Below are 17,462 nucleotides of genomic sequence, written 5' to 3'. Positions count from 1 at the left end.
TTTCAAAGCAGAACGTGCAGCATCAGTGAAACACCATCTCTCACTTGTCCCCAGATGCAAGAAGGCAATACCTCTCACAGACTGAAAGGAAAGCAACCGCAGATGCCCAGGACCACGAACACTTCAAAGAAGAAAGCTGTAGTTACGCAGTCTCCTGAAGATAACAGCATTTTCACTTCCTGCTGCCATATAAACATCCAGATAGAGCAATCAAAGAGATTCTGATATCAGCACCAATTTAACCATAATTACCAATATTTGGGCCAGAAGGCAAAAACGTTGCTCAGACCACTTCAAGACGTTTTCTTTTTCTCCTTCTATTGCATCGACGTAAGCGGATACCACAAAGCTGTTGCTTTTAACCTCTGGTCCCAACAATACTCACAAACAAAAACCAGCGCTGAGTAGGATCAAGAAAGCAACACAAACTACGAGTCATCGGCATGAGCTCCTTTTTGGTCCACTGAGCATCCCTCCTGGATGCTTTGCACAGGGGCTGGGTTAAAAAATAGCTACCTGCAGGTAATGCCCAGGACACGACCAATGTCCTACTGGACTGGGCAGGAGTACTAAACACTTTTTCCAGTGAGAATATCGAATTTACCATAAATCCTAACTGCACTGTAAGAAAGACAAAAGTTTTACAAGAAGAGTTAAAGGAACTGGAAGTTTAATAAAGGAACATTATGAAACCTTGTAACTACAGCTCTGTCCTGGAGAGAGTTAACACAGCCAGGACAAATGGTTTTGTGCACGGTGGGGGAAGTCTCCACACAAATGGGAAGAATCGGGGCCTGTTTTAACACATTGGCCATAAGATGCTGCATCCTGAAACCACCAACTTTGCTGCTGCGTAGAAGATGACATTTTCCAGTTTCTTACTCTCCCTCTCCATGCTCACTGATGCAGAAAAAACTTCAATTAAGGAGCGTTCAATGGGATTTTTGTCAAGGCAGGAAAACAAAACAGCAAATACGATAAGCAAGGAGTATGATAATGAACATAAGGTAATCTGCTACAGGTCGGCTGAGAAGTCACATACTTCACTGGCATACTAGCATGGGAAACAGCTTCAGCACAGCCTGAAACATGGCTGGTGATCCACAAGCACCTGCTCAATGGGCTCAGAAAAACATACTGGGAGTTTGCCCTTGCCCTCTGAAGCTGCCCTTTTCCTCTTGTTTTTCCCCGCACAGTTTCTTACCTTGACAGCTTGCACTTCTGCGTGTCTTCCTCCTGAACTACACTCACACCAAAACCAAACCACAAAGTTCACGTGGGAAGAGGACTGCTGTACGAGGCAGGTGTGAGCATCAGCCCAGCCTGGCCATCAGCGAGCAGCACGCCCTGACACCGCTGATCTCACCCTGAAGCTCTCACCCAGTCTCACAGGAACAGAGGGATGAGACGAGCAAATGCTGCGGGATCAGAGCCTCACATAGCAGCGGTTTGTCGGCGAGCAGTCTCAAACCTACAGAGAGTTACAGAAACTCAGCTGCCAGGATCACATATTTTCCCTCCAGTAACGTACCCACACACATATACAGAGTCTGAAGGTCTTCTTTTTCCTTTTTCTTACTCCCATCCTCCCAAAAAAAAACAACAACAGCTGCTAGTTAATGGGAAACAGGAACATAACACCGCGAGCATACAAACTGTCCCTGACTTTTGCAAGCTCTCTGCTACAGCTGTTTTTAACTATTCAAAAGCTCTCTATTATGCATACAAATATTTCAGCAGTAATGCCTCCATATAGCGCCTTCTGGCCTGCTCTTTATGGGTGCTAAGGGGGTTTCCATTCCTGTGGGGTTCTGACAACACCCGTGATTTGTGGTCAACCCTCCTGGGCATGAATTTCTGTTGTCATTTAGCACAGTAGCAAGCAGCATAAATAAGGAGTTCGGAGCAAATGAACCGCACAATAGCAATGAAAATTATTTGCATTGAAGTTTTTGCTTTCAGATCCCACCAGAGCTTTAACCGAGGCAAGTGCAGACGCCCACCTCCCCCCAGCAGACGCAGTAAGACCCGCAGCAGAACTACCCTTGTCTCCAGAGGCAGCAGCAGAAATCCCTGCTGAGGTAACAAGCTACAGGTCCGGTGGTGAAACCCAACAACAACGCATCCCAAACATGCCCTAAACACGCCCCAGACAAACCCTGGAGCGGGTTCTCCTCTCGGCTGTGCTGAGGCTGCCCTCAGTTCACGACACCCGCGGTGCCCTGACCCAGCTCCCCTCCAGCACCGCAGCGCAGCATCCAGCAGCGGAGCCCTCACAACACCTCAGCAGAGCCCTCACACCACCTCAGCAGGGTACTCACACGCCGGCAGGGCACTCACTTTCCCCGCACCCCACCGCCCGGCCCTCAGCGCTGCCCGCCGCCCCGAGCCGTGCCCCGCCGCCCGCCCGCTCGCTCGCTCGGGGGCTGGGCTCGGCGCCCACCGCGGGTCGGGGCCGGCAGCAGGCGCCTGTCAGACCCGTCCCGACCGCCGCCTCCCCCCGGTTGCGGTCCCTGCCGACGGCTGCCCTCGTGCGTTAATTACCCGTGCGGTAATTAACAGCGGGGTCCCCGCACGCAGCCCGCAGCGGCTCCTGCAGCCTGCGGCACGCTCGTGATTTTAGTGCGGTTTATCTCTCTTCAGGCGCTAAGCCTCAGGGGTGAAAGAGATAAAAGAGCAGAAAGGTCCGGCCGTGGGCTCCGTGCCGCCCGCTCCCGTCACGAGCCGCCCCGCGGCTGCCCCAAGCGCCCCGCTCCCGGACCTGCTCCGCTTCGCTCCCGCGGCGCCGGTCCCGGCCCCGGGCCCCGCACGGCCCCGCTCGGGGCGCAGGAGCCGTCCCACCGCCGCCCCGCCTCGCCCTCCCAGCGGCCGGCCCGGCCCCACCTGCCTCCGGCTCCCCCCTCCCGGCCCGCCCCGGCCCCAGCCCCGGCCCCGGCCCCGCCGCCTCGCCGCAGGCACAAGATGTCGGAGGCGCCCCGTCAGCGCGGGGCGGAGCGGGACGGGTGTTCCCCCGGGCTTTTCAGCTGAATTTTCCTACGATGGCAGGGGCCCAAGGGAAAGTTTGAGCCTCACACAGCCCGCGGGAGGACGGGGGGCTTCAGCCCACGGAGGCAGCGCCCCCCGCTCCCGGGGGAGGGCAGCGAGGCCGGGGGGAGGCTGACAAACTCCTGTCAGAACGGCTCCACGCGGCACGGGTACTAAGGAAAGTTAAGGGCTGTTCTTACTTCTTTTCTTTTTCCTCCTTTTTACGTGAACAGGGAACCTTCGGGGAACGACCAGTGCTGCCTGAAGCCACGGAAACGTTTGCTGGGAGCTTAATTAACGCTCGGGCGCAGCAGTGCCTCTCGCAGCAGAGGCTGTGCTCAGCAGCCGACTGCTGATGTAAGAGGTGACAGCGACCACAAGCACAGGCAGCGCTTTCTGAACATTTAGCCTGTTTAATGTGCTTCCCAAGGTTCTCTGCATTTTCACAAAAGGATAGGCATAAATGTTGTGAAGGACTGATCCTAACACAAACACACTTGTCAGAAGGACAAAGATTATTTAGTGCCCTAAAAAATCTGACTCAGATACACTGCTTCTAACTGGCATATTACTGCAAGCAGTGCTGTCCAGTTCAGTTTTGTCTATTTGTTGAATTACATACCTCAAAGTGAGTGAAGGTACCAGAAGTTAGTCCTGAAAATCCTGTTCTTTAAAGTTGTGAAAATGTTAGTATTACTAGCTAGCCAGAGACTTCCAAGGTGTATGTGAACATTCGACATAAACAATTTGTTATGTTTAACTATTTGAATCCAAAAGTGTGAATACCACAGTGTTCACCACATGCATTGATGTAAGAATATGATTTTGATCAGGAAATGTGATCTTAAAACCTCAAATAAGACAGATACAAGAAATGTACAAAATAGCCCATCTGTAGATGATTGTTTTAAAAGAACAGTTATTTATAAAGTATCTCTTATTAAAAACAACAAAAACTTATTTACCCGAGACAGCATGTAATGTTGCTCAAAATAATAAATGCTTTGCCATCAACTTCAGTGCAGTGATGACTTAACCTGCAGTATTATGGATCATTTGAATTTTATTGATTTTTAAATAGTAATTTGTCCTAAGATTGTTTAAGGACAAAAATCAGAGCTTTATTTACAAAGTATCCTTACTATCCCTGTGTCTTCATTTTTTTTTTCTAAATATCTTAGAAAGGAAGATAGCTTAATCTATCATCTTTAAGCTGCATTGGTTATATTCACAAAATTGTACATACAGTTCATGTACGTACATAAGATACACGTGTACATAAGGTATACATGCATAGTTCTAAAGTAGCATCTTTGGTACATATAGATACTCCTTAGAGGGCAACCCAGTCATATGCACCATTAAAAAAAAAAAAAGACACCACCACCACCAACAAATACCACAGCCCAAACGCAGTAATCTGTACAGAAAGTCAGAAAACATGGTGTTTTTACATACAGGAAGATATTTAGAGAAGTCTGTTCCTCTTTTCATGTAACAAGCAATCATTTCTGACCAATTTGCCAATCCAGTCACTCGTATTTGCAGATAGAAAACTTGGATCATTACTTTTGCATGCACTGCAATGAAACCTTCAGAAGGAGATGATCCTGAACACCTCTATTCTTCCAGGTTCCACCTTACCCTCCATGCATCCCTCTTCACTGAAACTGCCTTGTGGGCATACACCACAGTTGAGCATGACTAACATTCGCTGTCTACAGAGGACTCGCTGGTCTGAAGCAATTTGTTCTGAAATGTAATCTGAATTTACTCTCCAGAAAAAACTCTGCAGAATTTATTTTCTGTTTAGAATTTTGATATTAATCAATGGTGGTTGGTTTCCTTAAACACCTAAATTTCCAGCTGGAATTGATTTCTGCATCACAAAATTGTCAAAGATAATATGTTTAAAAAAAAAAAAAAAAAAAGCAATAGACTTTAACACAGTTATGAACCAGTTGGAAGACAGATAATTATTTCCCATTATTTTTTTTTAATTACATTTCTGTGAACCACCTAGATGCAGAGAGACTACTTTAATTTCTTCTTTACTATACTACTCTTCTGCAATTTACAAATCCTGAGTCATAGTGAAGAAATTGACAGTGAAAATTAATAACTGAAATTAAATTTAAATCCTGACCTTGAATTGCTAGAATGAGTTTTTCAACTATTAAATTTATAAAGACCAGGTCTGAAGTTGGAAAAATGAAAAACATCCCCAGGTTATACAAAATGGTTCTAAAATGAGCAGTGAGCACGCTGTAGTAATCTGTACTTCTCCAGAAGCTATACAGTTTATAGCTTAGAAGCTACTTTTACACAGAAGTTAAAAGTCCAGTTACTAAGTGAGATAAAAGATCTTTTTATGTCATCTTGTTATGTGTATGTTCTTTCTTCTAATGCATAGCTATGGGCCCAGTTATGTACGTGAATTTCCAGTTTGGATCAGGCACACAGTCGAATATGCACCAAGAGTACTTTGTCTCTAACTATAGTCCATGCCAGAAGTCACTAAAGATATCACAAACAAGGCTCGGAAAAAAAATACTAGAACAAACAGCAAAAGTAGAGATTAGGTTACAGATTAAAGATAACAACCTTAAAACAAACAGCAGAAGTAGAGATTACAAATTTTCTATAACTCCACACTGAATGCAGAATCTCCTTAGTTTGCTGTAAAGATAACTATGTTGACCACAGTAGCAGGAAGGATAACAAGAGGGTAAGGAAACTAAAGTTACTATAGCTGCAGCAGGGAGGGTGCTGAAAGGGTTAATACATGCAAACAGAATTATGAAAAAATAGCACGTGAAATTGCAAGTCCCAGGCACTGGTATTTTAACCAAATTTGTTAAGAAGTAGTACTGTAAGAGTCAAGAACAAATACATACTGCTTCTGTACAAAGGGGGAGAGTGTGATAAAATCTGATTTCTAAAGCATACAGACTTTATAACAAACTGGGGGAGAGAGGTGAGAGCTGGGGAATAACTCCCAAGCAGAAGGAATTACAAACCACTTAAAGCGAAGGACAATACTGGCATGAAATCAGATGGGTATAAACCTGCCTCAAAAACATTTAGGCCTGTTATTAAAATCTGAGTCTTGGTCAGTAGAAGAATACTCATTTCTGGAACAACCTGTAATCAGAAAAACAGGACGGAAAAGAAACAGTTTAAGTGAGGGTTTAATAAGTTAATGAAAAGAATCATTATACAGCTTTGTAGCTCCAAGAAAATTGGATAAAATAATCTAGACAGACTGTCTTAGCCTCAGGTTTTGTTGCTACCAATGGGAGTTCCTTGGGAGTTTACCTATTTCACCCCCATTTTGTAGCCCTTGGTACCCCTCTCTGTTATATCAAGGAACTTAAAGTGATGACTGAACACAGATAGAAAATATGTGCTTACCCTTTTTCTTGGAAAAGACAGCAAGAGTTTAGAGCCAAGGTACCAGAGACTGATAAGTCCCAGATACGTGCACAGAGGTTTTTATGACATTTTTTATTTTTAGCAGTATTATTTTAAAACAAATGAAAAAAAAATCTGTTTCATAAGCTATGAAGAAAAATATTTTGATTTAGCTACTGCAAGCTCTTCTCGGTAAATAGACTCTAATGTCTCATCATACCATCTATTGGATTGTGTAAACAGCTCCACCATGGCCGTAAACACAAACCTACGGACTGGCTTTAATTTATTTATTGCCTTTCGGTAATTCATGATCCATTTCCTCAAAGCAGCAGAAGCCAATCTCTCTCCTCGTTAAAAGAATCACCATCTCTAATTGAATATAAATTCTATTTTTAAAATATTTCTGTATTCTGATGTGACAGTTTCGGAAATCTGACTACATGCAATTTCTGTTCAGAGGCTGGGAAACTGATGAAGCTTTTGTATCCTGGACTTCCGTAGCGCAAGCAAAAACTGTCGCATGCTGGCTAATCTGCCACATCCCTGCTGGGTGAGATACACGACAGGCCCACGTGGAAATAATATTCTATTTAGGTTGAGACATCTCAAGGCAAATGTTTGACTGAGTAAATTTTATTTCACTTTGCCATATACCACTGCTGTTCAGTGAAAGGAAAAAAAAATCCCTACATAGCCTATGCTAGCGCATAATTATTTTTAAAGTTTTTTTTTTTTTCTTTCTTAATATCTAAACTAAATCTTCCTGCAGCGTAATCCTCTTACTTTTTTCATATATTTGGGAAAGACAGCAGATGTAATCCTCCTTTAAGAAGTCCCTTTATGTATGTTAGATATGTTATTGTCTCATACCGATCTTCCGCCGTGTAAACTAACCAGCTCCAGTTCCTTCAGCCTTTCTTTACAGATCACCTTTTCAGGAGACCTGCTGAGGCTTACAGATCTCCTTTGGTCTCATTCCTGCTGCTCTCTTTTCTAAAGGGCAATGTCCAAAGCTGGAGCCAGAACTCCAACTGAAGTTTCAGCAATTGCTATGTAAAGGGAAAGGATCATCTCACGTTTTACACAAGACAACCCTGTTTACTCATCCCATGTGGGTGTTTGCTTTTCTTCCCTCCCAGCTGTGTACCTATGTTGACTCAGGCTTGGTTTGCATGTCTCCCTAAGCCTCAGATCCTTCCTGCATAACTTTTGTTTGTGCAGTTGATTATTTCTAAGTACCTTGCACTCGTCTTTATTGAATTACAGCCTATTTATTTCAGATCATTTCAGCAATTTGTCAAGATCACTTTTAATTCTAATCCTGTTCGCTAAAGTGTTTGCAACTGTTCCTAGCATATTGTTATCCGACGATTTAATATGCATACACTTTTCAACTATTCAAGTATTTAGTGAAAATATCAGACAGTCTTAGGCTTCAGGTGCACCCCTGAACAACCACCCTACATGAAGTCCATCAGTCTGAATTGCTGGCTGAGGGTTTGTTCTGTTCTTGTTTGGTTTTGAAAGTCCCTTTCTTTTCATCTGAGCACTTTCTATAAAGATGTCCCTGCCCATAGCAGAGGGGTTGGACTAGACGCAGGTGATCTTTAACCCAAATTGTTCTGTGATTCTATGGTTTAATGTAAGCTCGACTTCCCAGCTTGCTTAGGAGGAAGTCACGTGAGTATCAAAAACATCGCTGAAGATAGTATACTATTATGTTATAAGCTTTCCTTATCTGCAGGAATTCTTCTGATTACCAAAAACATTTTCTTGCTGACCCTAATGGAGCCATTTGGTCCAATCTGTTTTCTATTTATCTTTCTGATTTACCCCTACATGTTTGTGTTACTCTTTCGCAAGTCCTCTATAGTAATGTAACACAACTTTCTATTCTAACAAAGGTTTCACATTAAATTCAAAATATTTGCTCCCCTACTAACTTTGCCACCTTTAATTCACTTTGAAGCCGATGATGTTTACTTTCACACATATTTTTTCAAGAAAATGCCAACTCCCCTGGACAACTCCACTTGTTAGACTTAATTGCCATTTGATATTCACCATAACTGATTTTATTGGAGTCTTCTTTCCCAAATAGTTTTGTCTGTGTTCCACTGTGTCCTTACATTTTCATGTTCTCAACTGGTTAATTCCTCTCTCTCAGTCTCAATCTGGAGGAGTATTTTCTCAAGATGTTAACCAGCTCTAGTTAAAAAGCTCCTTGCCCACCTGACTACCTTTGCAGCATACAATAAACCCTTGCCTTGATCTTTTCTTTACATCTTTGCCCAAATACTTCCAGTTACTTCACCTCCCACATATGTTGGATCTCAACAAAAAACATATCCTTTTGGTGAAGACCTTCATTCCTCCTGTGCCTTCTGACCTCTCTGAACAAGTCTTTCCTTCCATCCTGAATTACCTCACGAATGATCTACTTTACCAGTGCAGTTATCACTTTGACTCAATACAAAAATTTTCAGTTTCTCCTTTTTCTCCACACTTTATGCATTTGCACACAGACATCCAGGATGTTCAGCCAACTGCCCCGTGATTCTCCTCTTCTGTTCCTGTAACCGTACCTTGACGAGGCTCCCTAGCTCCTGCACCTTTTCCATGCTCTGAGTTTATTCTTAACCATTGGGCCTGTGCCATCGTCTACTCTGAGCCTGAATTTGAAGGAAAACCCCTTGGTTTGGCAGGCCTGTGACCAAAGACGATGTTTTCCAGTGTCACCACAGCATCCCCTCTTCTTAGGGCTTCACCCTTCGTGGAAGTGGAACAGTTTTTGGAGAATGTCTTTATAAATGCAAACAGCAGTGAAATTTATTTTCTCTCAGCCTCCACATTTCACCTCAGACTTTCTCCCTCGAAACACTATAAAAACAGCAAAGGTCCAGCAGCCTTTCAAAGAGTTACACGCTGAGCAACAACAAAATACCATGAAATACCAAGTCCCAAATGTTTTGTAAAGCACTTGAGAAGACTTCAGAAATCCACGTGCAATTGACTGAGAGCAAGAAACATGTAACTGTATGTAAAGTTTCAGACAGAAAAAAAAATGCTATTTAGCCTTGAAGGTTTCTTTATTTATTTAAATAATGAAGCATTAAACCAATTCTTTCCCTTCCACCAGTCATGCTGGATAGAGTCATGTAGCCTTTGTGTCCGTGGACAATGGCAGTACCCTGACTTCTCAGGAACAAAAAGTGACTAATCTCCTGTACCATCATACATCCATACAGATATCTATTGTAATGCTAATCTTCCTGCCAGATAGTAGAACAACCAAAAAAAAATACGCTATTTTCCTCTACTGCTGAGGAAAAATTGTCCAACCATCTCCCCCAACAGTAAGAGGAGGGTGCCAACATAACAAGCCTAAACATAAATCCTTTTCCGAGGCTCACAGTTCTGAATAAAGACGCAGAAATCTGGAGCATATTGAACCTTAGTAACTTCATGCAAATTTAGCACGTATGCATCTGAAAGAGCTAGAAAAAGTGTTAGAAATTCAGCACCAGTTCTCCCAGGTTAAATTTGTCAGTCCTGAGCACAGATGAGCTTCTTCTGAGTGTATAGCATGGGTTTTGTCATTTTTCCCCCCCTTTCTAATTCATCTAATTTATTCATGCTGGATTAACCAATTTATGTTTAGCCAGGTGAAAGAGACTGACTGTGGGACTGCTGTAGAAAATCAAACACTCTTATGCTATGTAAAAACGAATCATGCGTATGTGTGTGTGTCTGAAGTTTTTCTAAGCCATTTAATGGCCACCAGAAATGAAAAGTCTAGCTTTGTTGTTAAGTTGATGCAAAGATGGACACTGCCTTCACAGTGTTTCCTTCCAGGGATATTCTTGCTGCTGCAAGAAACTTTTGCATTTAATCTCTCCGGACCTCCACACCAGCACCCAAGTCTAATCAACCAGCCAAAATCTTGCTACTGCATTAAGACCACAAAGAGAATTAGACTTCACTTTTGGACACCTACAGAAATGCTCTTTGCAATCCACACTGCAAATTTTAAATTGCAGCAGGTAGAGATTAAACATATTCTGTACAAAAAAAGTTCCCTTTTCTGAGAGATTCATGTTTTCCACAGCTGTGCAGATACTAGTCATATACTTTGACTGATACAATAAGTTGGCATAAAATACACTAAAAAACTAAGATTTTAGAATAAAAATAAAACAAAAAGTCTTATTATTACCATAAGAAAGGATAATTGAATAGACATTAAAACTTACTGAGCATACCACAATAAAACACAACCAGATAATTAAATGTATAATTAAATGTATAATTAAATGCATGTTCCTCCTTTGTTGGAAACCCCTAGCAGCTGTGTGCTCAAATTTCCTCCCCAGGCTGATGCAAGCGTAACTATACTAATCTAGTAAAGATAATCCTGGAGACGCACCTTTTCAATTTAGAGCAGAATGGCTCCTTCCTGTTATTTATTTTGTTCTAGGACAAAAAGTTAAACTGTTGCTTTGAACTTGAGAAACAAAGGCAGCCATCTGAGCACACAGGCTCACCTTCCAGGAGGGAATGGTTCACGGTGAGCTGTCGGAGCCTTATTGACAGTGATTCACCTCGGGGGCATACAGGAATGAATCACGTCTGTTAACTGCGGAGATGCTGGCAGCAGAGCACCGATCTTAAAACCCTGACTCACCCTCAGACACTTTATGCTAGCATCAAGAGAAACTTGTGAGCAACTCTGTGTAGCGCAAAATTGATCTCTTTAAAAAAATAAAAAATAATTAAAAAAAAATCAGTAAAACTCGTATCTTTTTCTCACATGATGGCAGGATAAGACCAGTTTGTTTGTGAATAGTGGAACTGCCCTGTCAGCAGAGAACTTATCTCAGAGCGCCCTGGTAACATGCTATTAAATGTCCATGGGGAAAATGAGAAGTGGGATCCCAAATACATGTCTTTACAGGAAAGAAGAGAATTCACCTCCTTCTCTGTCACTGTGCAAGAACCTAAAAGGGTGTAAATGCTTCTGTGAGAAACAAATCCAGGTAAAAGTTACTAACAACTAGTTAATGAATTCTCTCTTTGGGGTTACACTGAATATTATTGGAAAACTACCTCACCCTGCAGGAGCTGCATTAACCGTAAACCTGCAGCAAACTTCATGTTTCAGATTCTCCAGGAATGCATGATGAGTGGATGCTCCCCATCCCAAAAAGCATACAGGAAACAACAGAAGGATACCAAGAAGCAGATGAAAACCTTATGCTAATATTCAACAGAGCTTTGATTTAGAACTGTTTGGCCTCTCACTATCACTCCTCTAGCACGCCTGAAGGATGTCAGCATCCCACGACGACACCGCAGTCCTTACTGAATCTAGCGCGACGTTACTAAACGCCTGATGGAAACGCACAGAAGCAAAGGGAAGAAATCACTGCCAGGCTAATGTAAGAATCGTTGTGCTCAGAATATTAATACTCAATGGCATACTCTGGGCGCTTACAGAAATGTGTGCATTTGAACACTTCATTCCTCATAGCGAGAGAAAAAAATGGAGAGAGACCTAAATAGATGTAGATTGTGGAATAAACAGCTATTGCCATCTTATATGGAAGCTTTTCAGGCAAGAAAATAGTTACAGAGGATGAAGTAATTCTGTGAGTCATATAGATAGAAATTACACAAAACTGATAAGTGTCTGAGGATAATAAAAACCTTGAAAATTATTCATGAGAGGAGTGTTAAAACGTTTGATTCATACGCGACAAATTGCCCACTTGCACATCATGCTTTTTTCACACATTAATAATTCAAGTCAATAGATACATCAGGTTTCTGGATTTTTCTTTTCTTGTGCTTTTAAACTTCCGTGTTACTTCTCTTAACCATCTCCCAGTTTATGAAGTAGGAGTGTCTGAAGCAAATGTATAAACAATACTAAAAATACGTACAGACTGCTGCCATTTTAGCAGGAAAAACGTAATCTTCTGGACACATCAGTGCCACCCTTGTTCACGAATTGGTGAGTAGTGCACCCATACCAGTGTGGAGGTTATCAAGAAGACAGAGCCAGGCTCTTCGCTGGGCGCATGATCAGAAAACAAGAGACAGCAGGCATAAACTGAAACAAGCCAGGGTTCAGAGCCAACAGAAATAAAAGCTTTTTCCCCAGGAGGAGCATCAGGCAGGGGAGCAGGCTGCCCAGTGTTTGTTCAGTCTCAGTCCTTGGAGGTTCTCAGGACCAGAATGGGTAAGGCCTGAGCAACCGGGTCTCATCTCACAGCTGGCTCTGCTCTGGGCAGAAGGTTGTTGTACGGACCTCCTGAGGTTCCTTCCAACCTGAAGCACCCAGTGACCCTATCGTCCTGTGGGAGTTGCAGCTGGTCATTAGGGGAAATTAATTTCTGCAAGTAAATGACAATTTAATCAATATATATTAAAAAAAAGAAAAAAAAGAAAAAAAAAGAAAAAAAAAGAAAAAAAAAACTAGAAATGCTGTTAAAAAGAAAAGACTAAATATTTAGCTTCTCCTTTACAAATGTGTTCCTGTATCTGTACACACGCAGAGATGCATTCAGTATTCTGTGTCATCCCGAGGAGTGATTTCCTCTCTCCCAAAGCAGCCAGGCTTACAAGGTTTACAAAGCAGGGTTCATAGCTCTGCTTGCCCACTGGCAGGTCAGCTTCAGCACAGCCCGAAAGGCCGGCGTTGGCCATGCAAGTCATGCATGCTGGGGCACAAGTCACTGAGTCACTGCGAGCCGAGCCTCCTGCCTTAAACGCAGCCCCAGAGGAACGGGTCGGTGGTGGGCTCAGCCCACAGATTTCGTGGTGTCATGCTGGCCATACGGACTTGGCAGTTTAGTTCTCTGCTGCTTGCACCAACTTTGTGTAGATTTGATTCAGACTTGATCGTAAGCACATCTCCGGAACTGGTCTCAGCCCATCAGGAGGTATTCATTGCTAATATTGGCAATTCTTCATGTCCGTGTCTGTTAGAGCACCATATCCTCGGGGCAAGTGATTTCCTTTAAGAAAGGCTCATTCCTTGCCCATCACAGTGAGTACTAGTCTCAGCCGATCAGCAATATCAAATCAGAGTTTTAAATAGCAGCTTGAGCAAGAGGACCATTAACAGCAAGTAAGACTTAGCTGCTCCTACATCACAGCCCCAGATGGGGTGCTGCACAGTACCAACAACTGCTATCTGGTCCCCAGCAATAGTCAATAACAGTGGCTGAAAAAGTTCTGGATTAAGGCAGTGTGATTTAACACATCTGAGTTTCCTTTCTGTTACATGAAGATCCAAAGAGGCTCATCCCCCCTTCTCAGTTGAGTTTGGTGCTGCCTAATCTTAAGATTTTCAGTACTCAGTAGTGTACCCCAGCCTCTCATGTTTTGAGAGGGATTGCACTCCCCTTAAATAACATGGGAATCCCATTTTTCTGTCTCAAGGGTGAATGGTGTAAGGCACTTATAAATCATTGCAGATTGTGGTTGTTGTCAATTGCCACGTAAATTAAGGCCATGCAAGTACCTTCTACTGTTTCATCTTCCCTTTCATTTGTAGTCGGATTACTACTCAATATTACATATTTGGTGAAATGTCCTAAAAAAACATTACTTTTTAATTTTAACAACTTTTTTTTTTTTTCTGCCAGTAGCCGACAAGGTAGAAAGATGTGCTTTTCTCTTTCATTCCTGTGAAGTTAGAGGCAGTGCCAATTTAAACTGTGACTGAGGCTCTGCAATGCTGCAAGTCTATCCTACTACTTCAAATTCAGTGATGCAACCTGAGTTTACATTAATTAACTTCCTCCCTATAAAAAGACTTGTTGAGGAATGAAGTACTCTGTGGTGACCTGATTTTTAAAGTTCCTTCAAAATACTCCTAGTGTTGTGTGTTAAATCACACTGCCTTAATCCAGAACTTTTTCAGCCACAGTTATTGAGTATTGCTGGGGACCAGATCTGGGGATTAGATGGAAATTATATGGGGATTATATATGGAAACACAGTCATTGTATTCCAATGACTGGAATACGCTTTACATGGAAAAGATTTAATTGCCCTGCTTTTGGAATGGGTGCGTTGCTTCGCAGTGTCAGGGCCAAAAGTAAATGGAACAGATCACAGCAGTAAGCGCATTGCACTCATGACATAACACCTACTACCGATTGTGATTGCCTCTAGAATTCAGTTTAAACCCTGGGAATAGCCACAGATCATTTTATGATGCCAAGAAGAAGGTCCCAGCTCAGCAATAGCTGATATTTTGCATGGTTTGTCAAGCCACTATTAATTGATTTTGTGCAGCTTTTTGGCGGCTGCCCTTTGTCAAGTTATCGCAGCCCTCAAATCTTGTTCAGTGTATTCATGTTTAGATCTGCTTCATAACTGAGTGGGTACAGAGGATATGCTTTTTTCTCCTAACTTCTAGAAAATTGTGTAATTTGTCCCAAAGTAGCTGCAACAAAGAAAACTCTAAAAATATGATTATTTTACTCAAATATTGAGCAAAGTCCTACTATACCATGTCCAGTTTTAAGCTACTAGTTTTCCAACATTGCTCTAAACCACATCTTTAGGCATTAATTTTAGTGGGAACTTGGCATCTACCCTTTGGGACCTAGGCCTCAGACTCCAAAATCTGGCAGTCTTTTATGCATATTCAGATGCACTGCAGTCAAGACTTTTTAGAAAGCAGCATCTCAAAACCAGATGTACTGGGTTGCTGAGACATTATGTTCAGCAGTGAAGATATTTCTGTCTCAGTAACTTTTCAGAGCCAGATGTGACAATTTCAAAACATCAGGGACTTTGCCAGCATTAGTAGCCAATAGTTTTGGAAGGAAATCAGAAGAACAGAGTGAAAAAAATGGGAAATGGGTGGACCTCTTTCTATGCTGAGATGTTGACATTCTGCACGACTTGTTTTCTACAGAAATAATAAAGGGTGAGAAAAAAGGAGCAGCATGAAAAAGCAGCATGAGAAAAGAACAGCAAGGGTATAGAAACTGTGTGTGGTGGGAAGGAGGGGAAAAGGGGCTCGGATGGGCCAGGTATGGGAAGAAGGATGAACAACAAGCAGATGGATCCCACTGGGGCAGAAATAATGGGTATAGATATCCCCAGTCATCACGATTCTCCTTTATTGATTAGGTATTTTAGTCCAAAGGTCTCCACTTGACATGTGTCAAACACAGGTCGAATTTCATTATTCAGACAGGTTTACCTTCGGAAAGGTCACATTTCATGCAGCCTCACTCCGTCCCAGGTCTGGCTGCAGGACATATGAATGGCCAACACCGCGGCATCCGAGGATAACCCCGGCCAAGCACCAGTGGCCTTTTCCTCCACCTTGCCACTTTGCATTTCTGCCTCTCTACTTTCTTTGTACACGGGTTAAGGAGAGAAAGAAAAAAAAAAAAAAAAGCCTAATGAACATGATTCTGTGATTAATAAAAACTAACTTCAGAAGGTTTGGTTTTGGGTAGGATTTTTTGATGTTTAAAAGGGAACAAAATAGCCTAAATCCTGTTCCCACACTCCGAGTAAAAACACAGTAATAACAAATGGCCCATTTCTGCAATTTAAAAGTTTTCAGAAGGCCAGGGAAATGCTATCAAGTAAATATGATTACTAAAAGTGCTACAGGAAAACACACATTGACTGATCCTCATAATGAGTTTACCTGCAGACTTCCTCATTACCTGCGCATTACAGAAGAGATTTAGTGCTGAGAATACAATTAGCTCCAGTACCCTATAATGCCTTGCACCGTAACTCAGCAGAGATGTGTGCAACAAACACGGCCACTCAAACGTCAGACACACAGATGGAAGAAAGATGGGCTTGCCCTTTGAGGTACGTACACAGAGCGTTTCACTGAGAATTGGAAACTTCAGGGCCTACTGGTAAACGATCCACAAACATTGGCTTTGTGTTTATTTCTGTCTGTTGGTGTAACGATCGTTGTCATTAAAGAAAAAGAAGTATGCACAGATATCAGTGCTGTCACTAACTACGACTTCCATCACTCATCAGAAGCACTCCCAGCATAAGCAGAAGGCAAAGTTAAAATTAAGCTAACTGGGCCATTTTTCACACCAAATCAAAGAGGAAGAGGAGGATTGCCTTATTTATTCATGCAGGAACCCTCTCACTAGTTACTGAACAACCCAACACCATCGTCACAACTCAGTGACTTGCAGGAGAAGGGTTCTTCCAGATCATGATTGTGGCCTCCCAGGCGACTTGCTGCAGGACAGCAGACATTATTTTTAATGCACACGGTACAAGTTCATTTTCAGTCAGTTATTTTGTTCCTTGTTTGAATCTGAGTTCTTTCATAGTGAAAGAACTTCCTCACCCTGAAGTCATTACGTGTTAATACCCTATGTTTGGGAACGAAACGATACCCACAGAAGTCTGTGTAGGAGGGTACGCATATACACACACACACTTGCACATCAACACGAAGCGGCTCTCAGTGCTACCATTGTGCCCGTTATGGCCCATCTGTGCCAACATGCCTTTAACATGCTGCTGGAGAAGGATGGGTCCTGAGCTGGAAATGTGTATGTAAAAATGTTCCTACCGGGACCCCTCACAGCATGCACTGAAATGACCAGGAGGCGTTCCATTGATTTGTTTTTTTTTTTTTTTTTTTTTTTTAGGGGATTTGGGGTTAAGCTTTTAAGGGAACACAATAAATGGTGAACTTGGGATAAGTAAAATTGTTCTCTACACAGGAACTAGTCGGGGATATGATCTAGATGATTCTGCTGTACAGTTGTACTGGAATAGGATTAATGAAATGCGTTCTGATGGAGATCACTGGCCTCGTTTAGCAGCGCTGGATTTATGTCACATTAATATGTGATGGTCAAAAAGCACATGGTTTAAGAGAACACGCTAATTTCTCCAGAAACCAGAACTCTTTCTCAAGGCTACCCGTACATCTGTTCTGCTCGGTCTTTCCGCATCTAAAGGTTGGCTCTGGACAATCCACCCGCAAGGTGGGGCAA

General features: G+C 42.6%; 1 protein-coding gene across 8 annotated transcripts in view; it reads right to left on the bottom strand.

The window, feature by feature from the left end:
* The window catches only part of LEPR (leptin receptor), a 47,942-nt gene extending 36,278 nt beyond the window's left edge, over positions 1-11,664 (bottom strand). For 4 of the 8 annotated variants that reach the window (XR_005821913.1, XM_040564991.1, XM_040564992.1 and 1 more), the window contains exons 1-2: positions 2,246-2,342; positions 1,381-1,471 (exon numbers count right to left, since the gene is read on the bottom strand). Coding sequence is in view for 3 of the 8 variants with exons in the window: in XM_040564991.1 (XP_040420925.1) it covers positions 1,381-1,471; positions 2,246-2,258 (104 nt within the window). In the remaining 5 variants the exon portion in view is untranslated. Of the gene's footprint in view, positions 1-1,380; positions 1,472-2,043; positions 2,343-2,761; positions 2,812-3,224; positions 4,796-10,975; positions 10,981-11,660 lie in introns of those variants that run through there. The other 4 variants (XM_040564995.1, XM_040564994.1, XM_040564998.1 and 1 more) reach the window with 4 other exon arrangements.
* Positions 11,665-17,462: the final 5,798 nt, after the last annotated feature.

This window comes from Cygnus olor, chromosome 8 (assembly GCF_009769625.2).
Source record: "Cygnus olor isolate bCygOlo1 chromosome 8, bCygOlo1.pri.v2, whole genome shotgun sequence".
Classification (NCBI taxonomy): domain Eukaryota; kingdom Metazoa; phylum Chordata; class Aves; order Anseriformes; family Anatidae; genus Cygnus; species Cygnus olor.
Note: the sequence above shows the minus strand (reverse complement) of the source record. Positions and strands in the feature narration are given on the sequence as shown.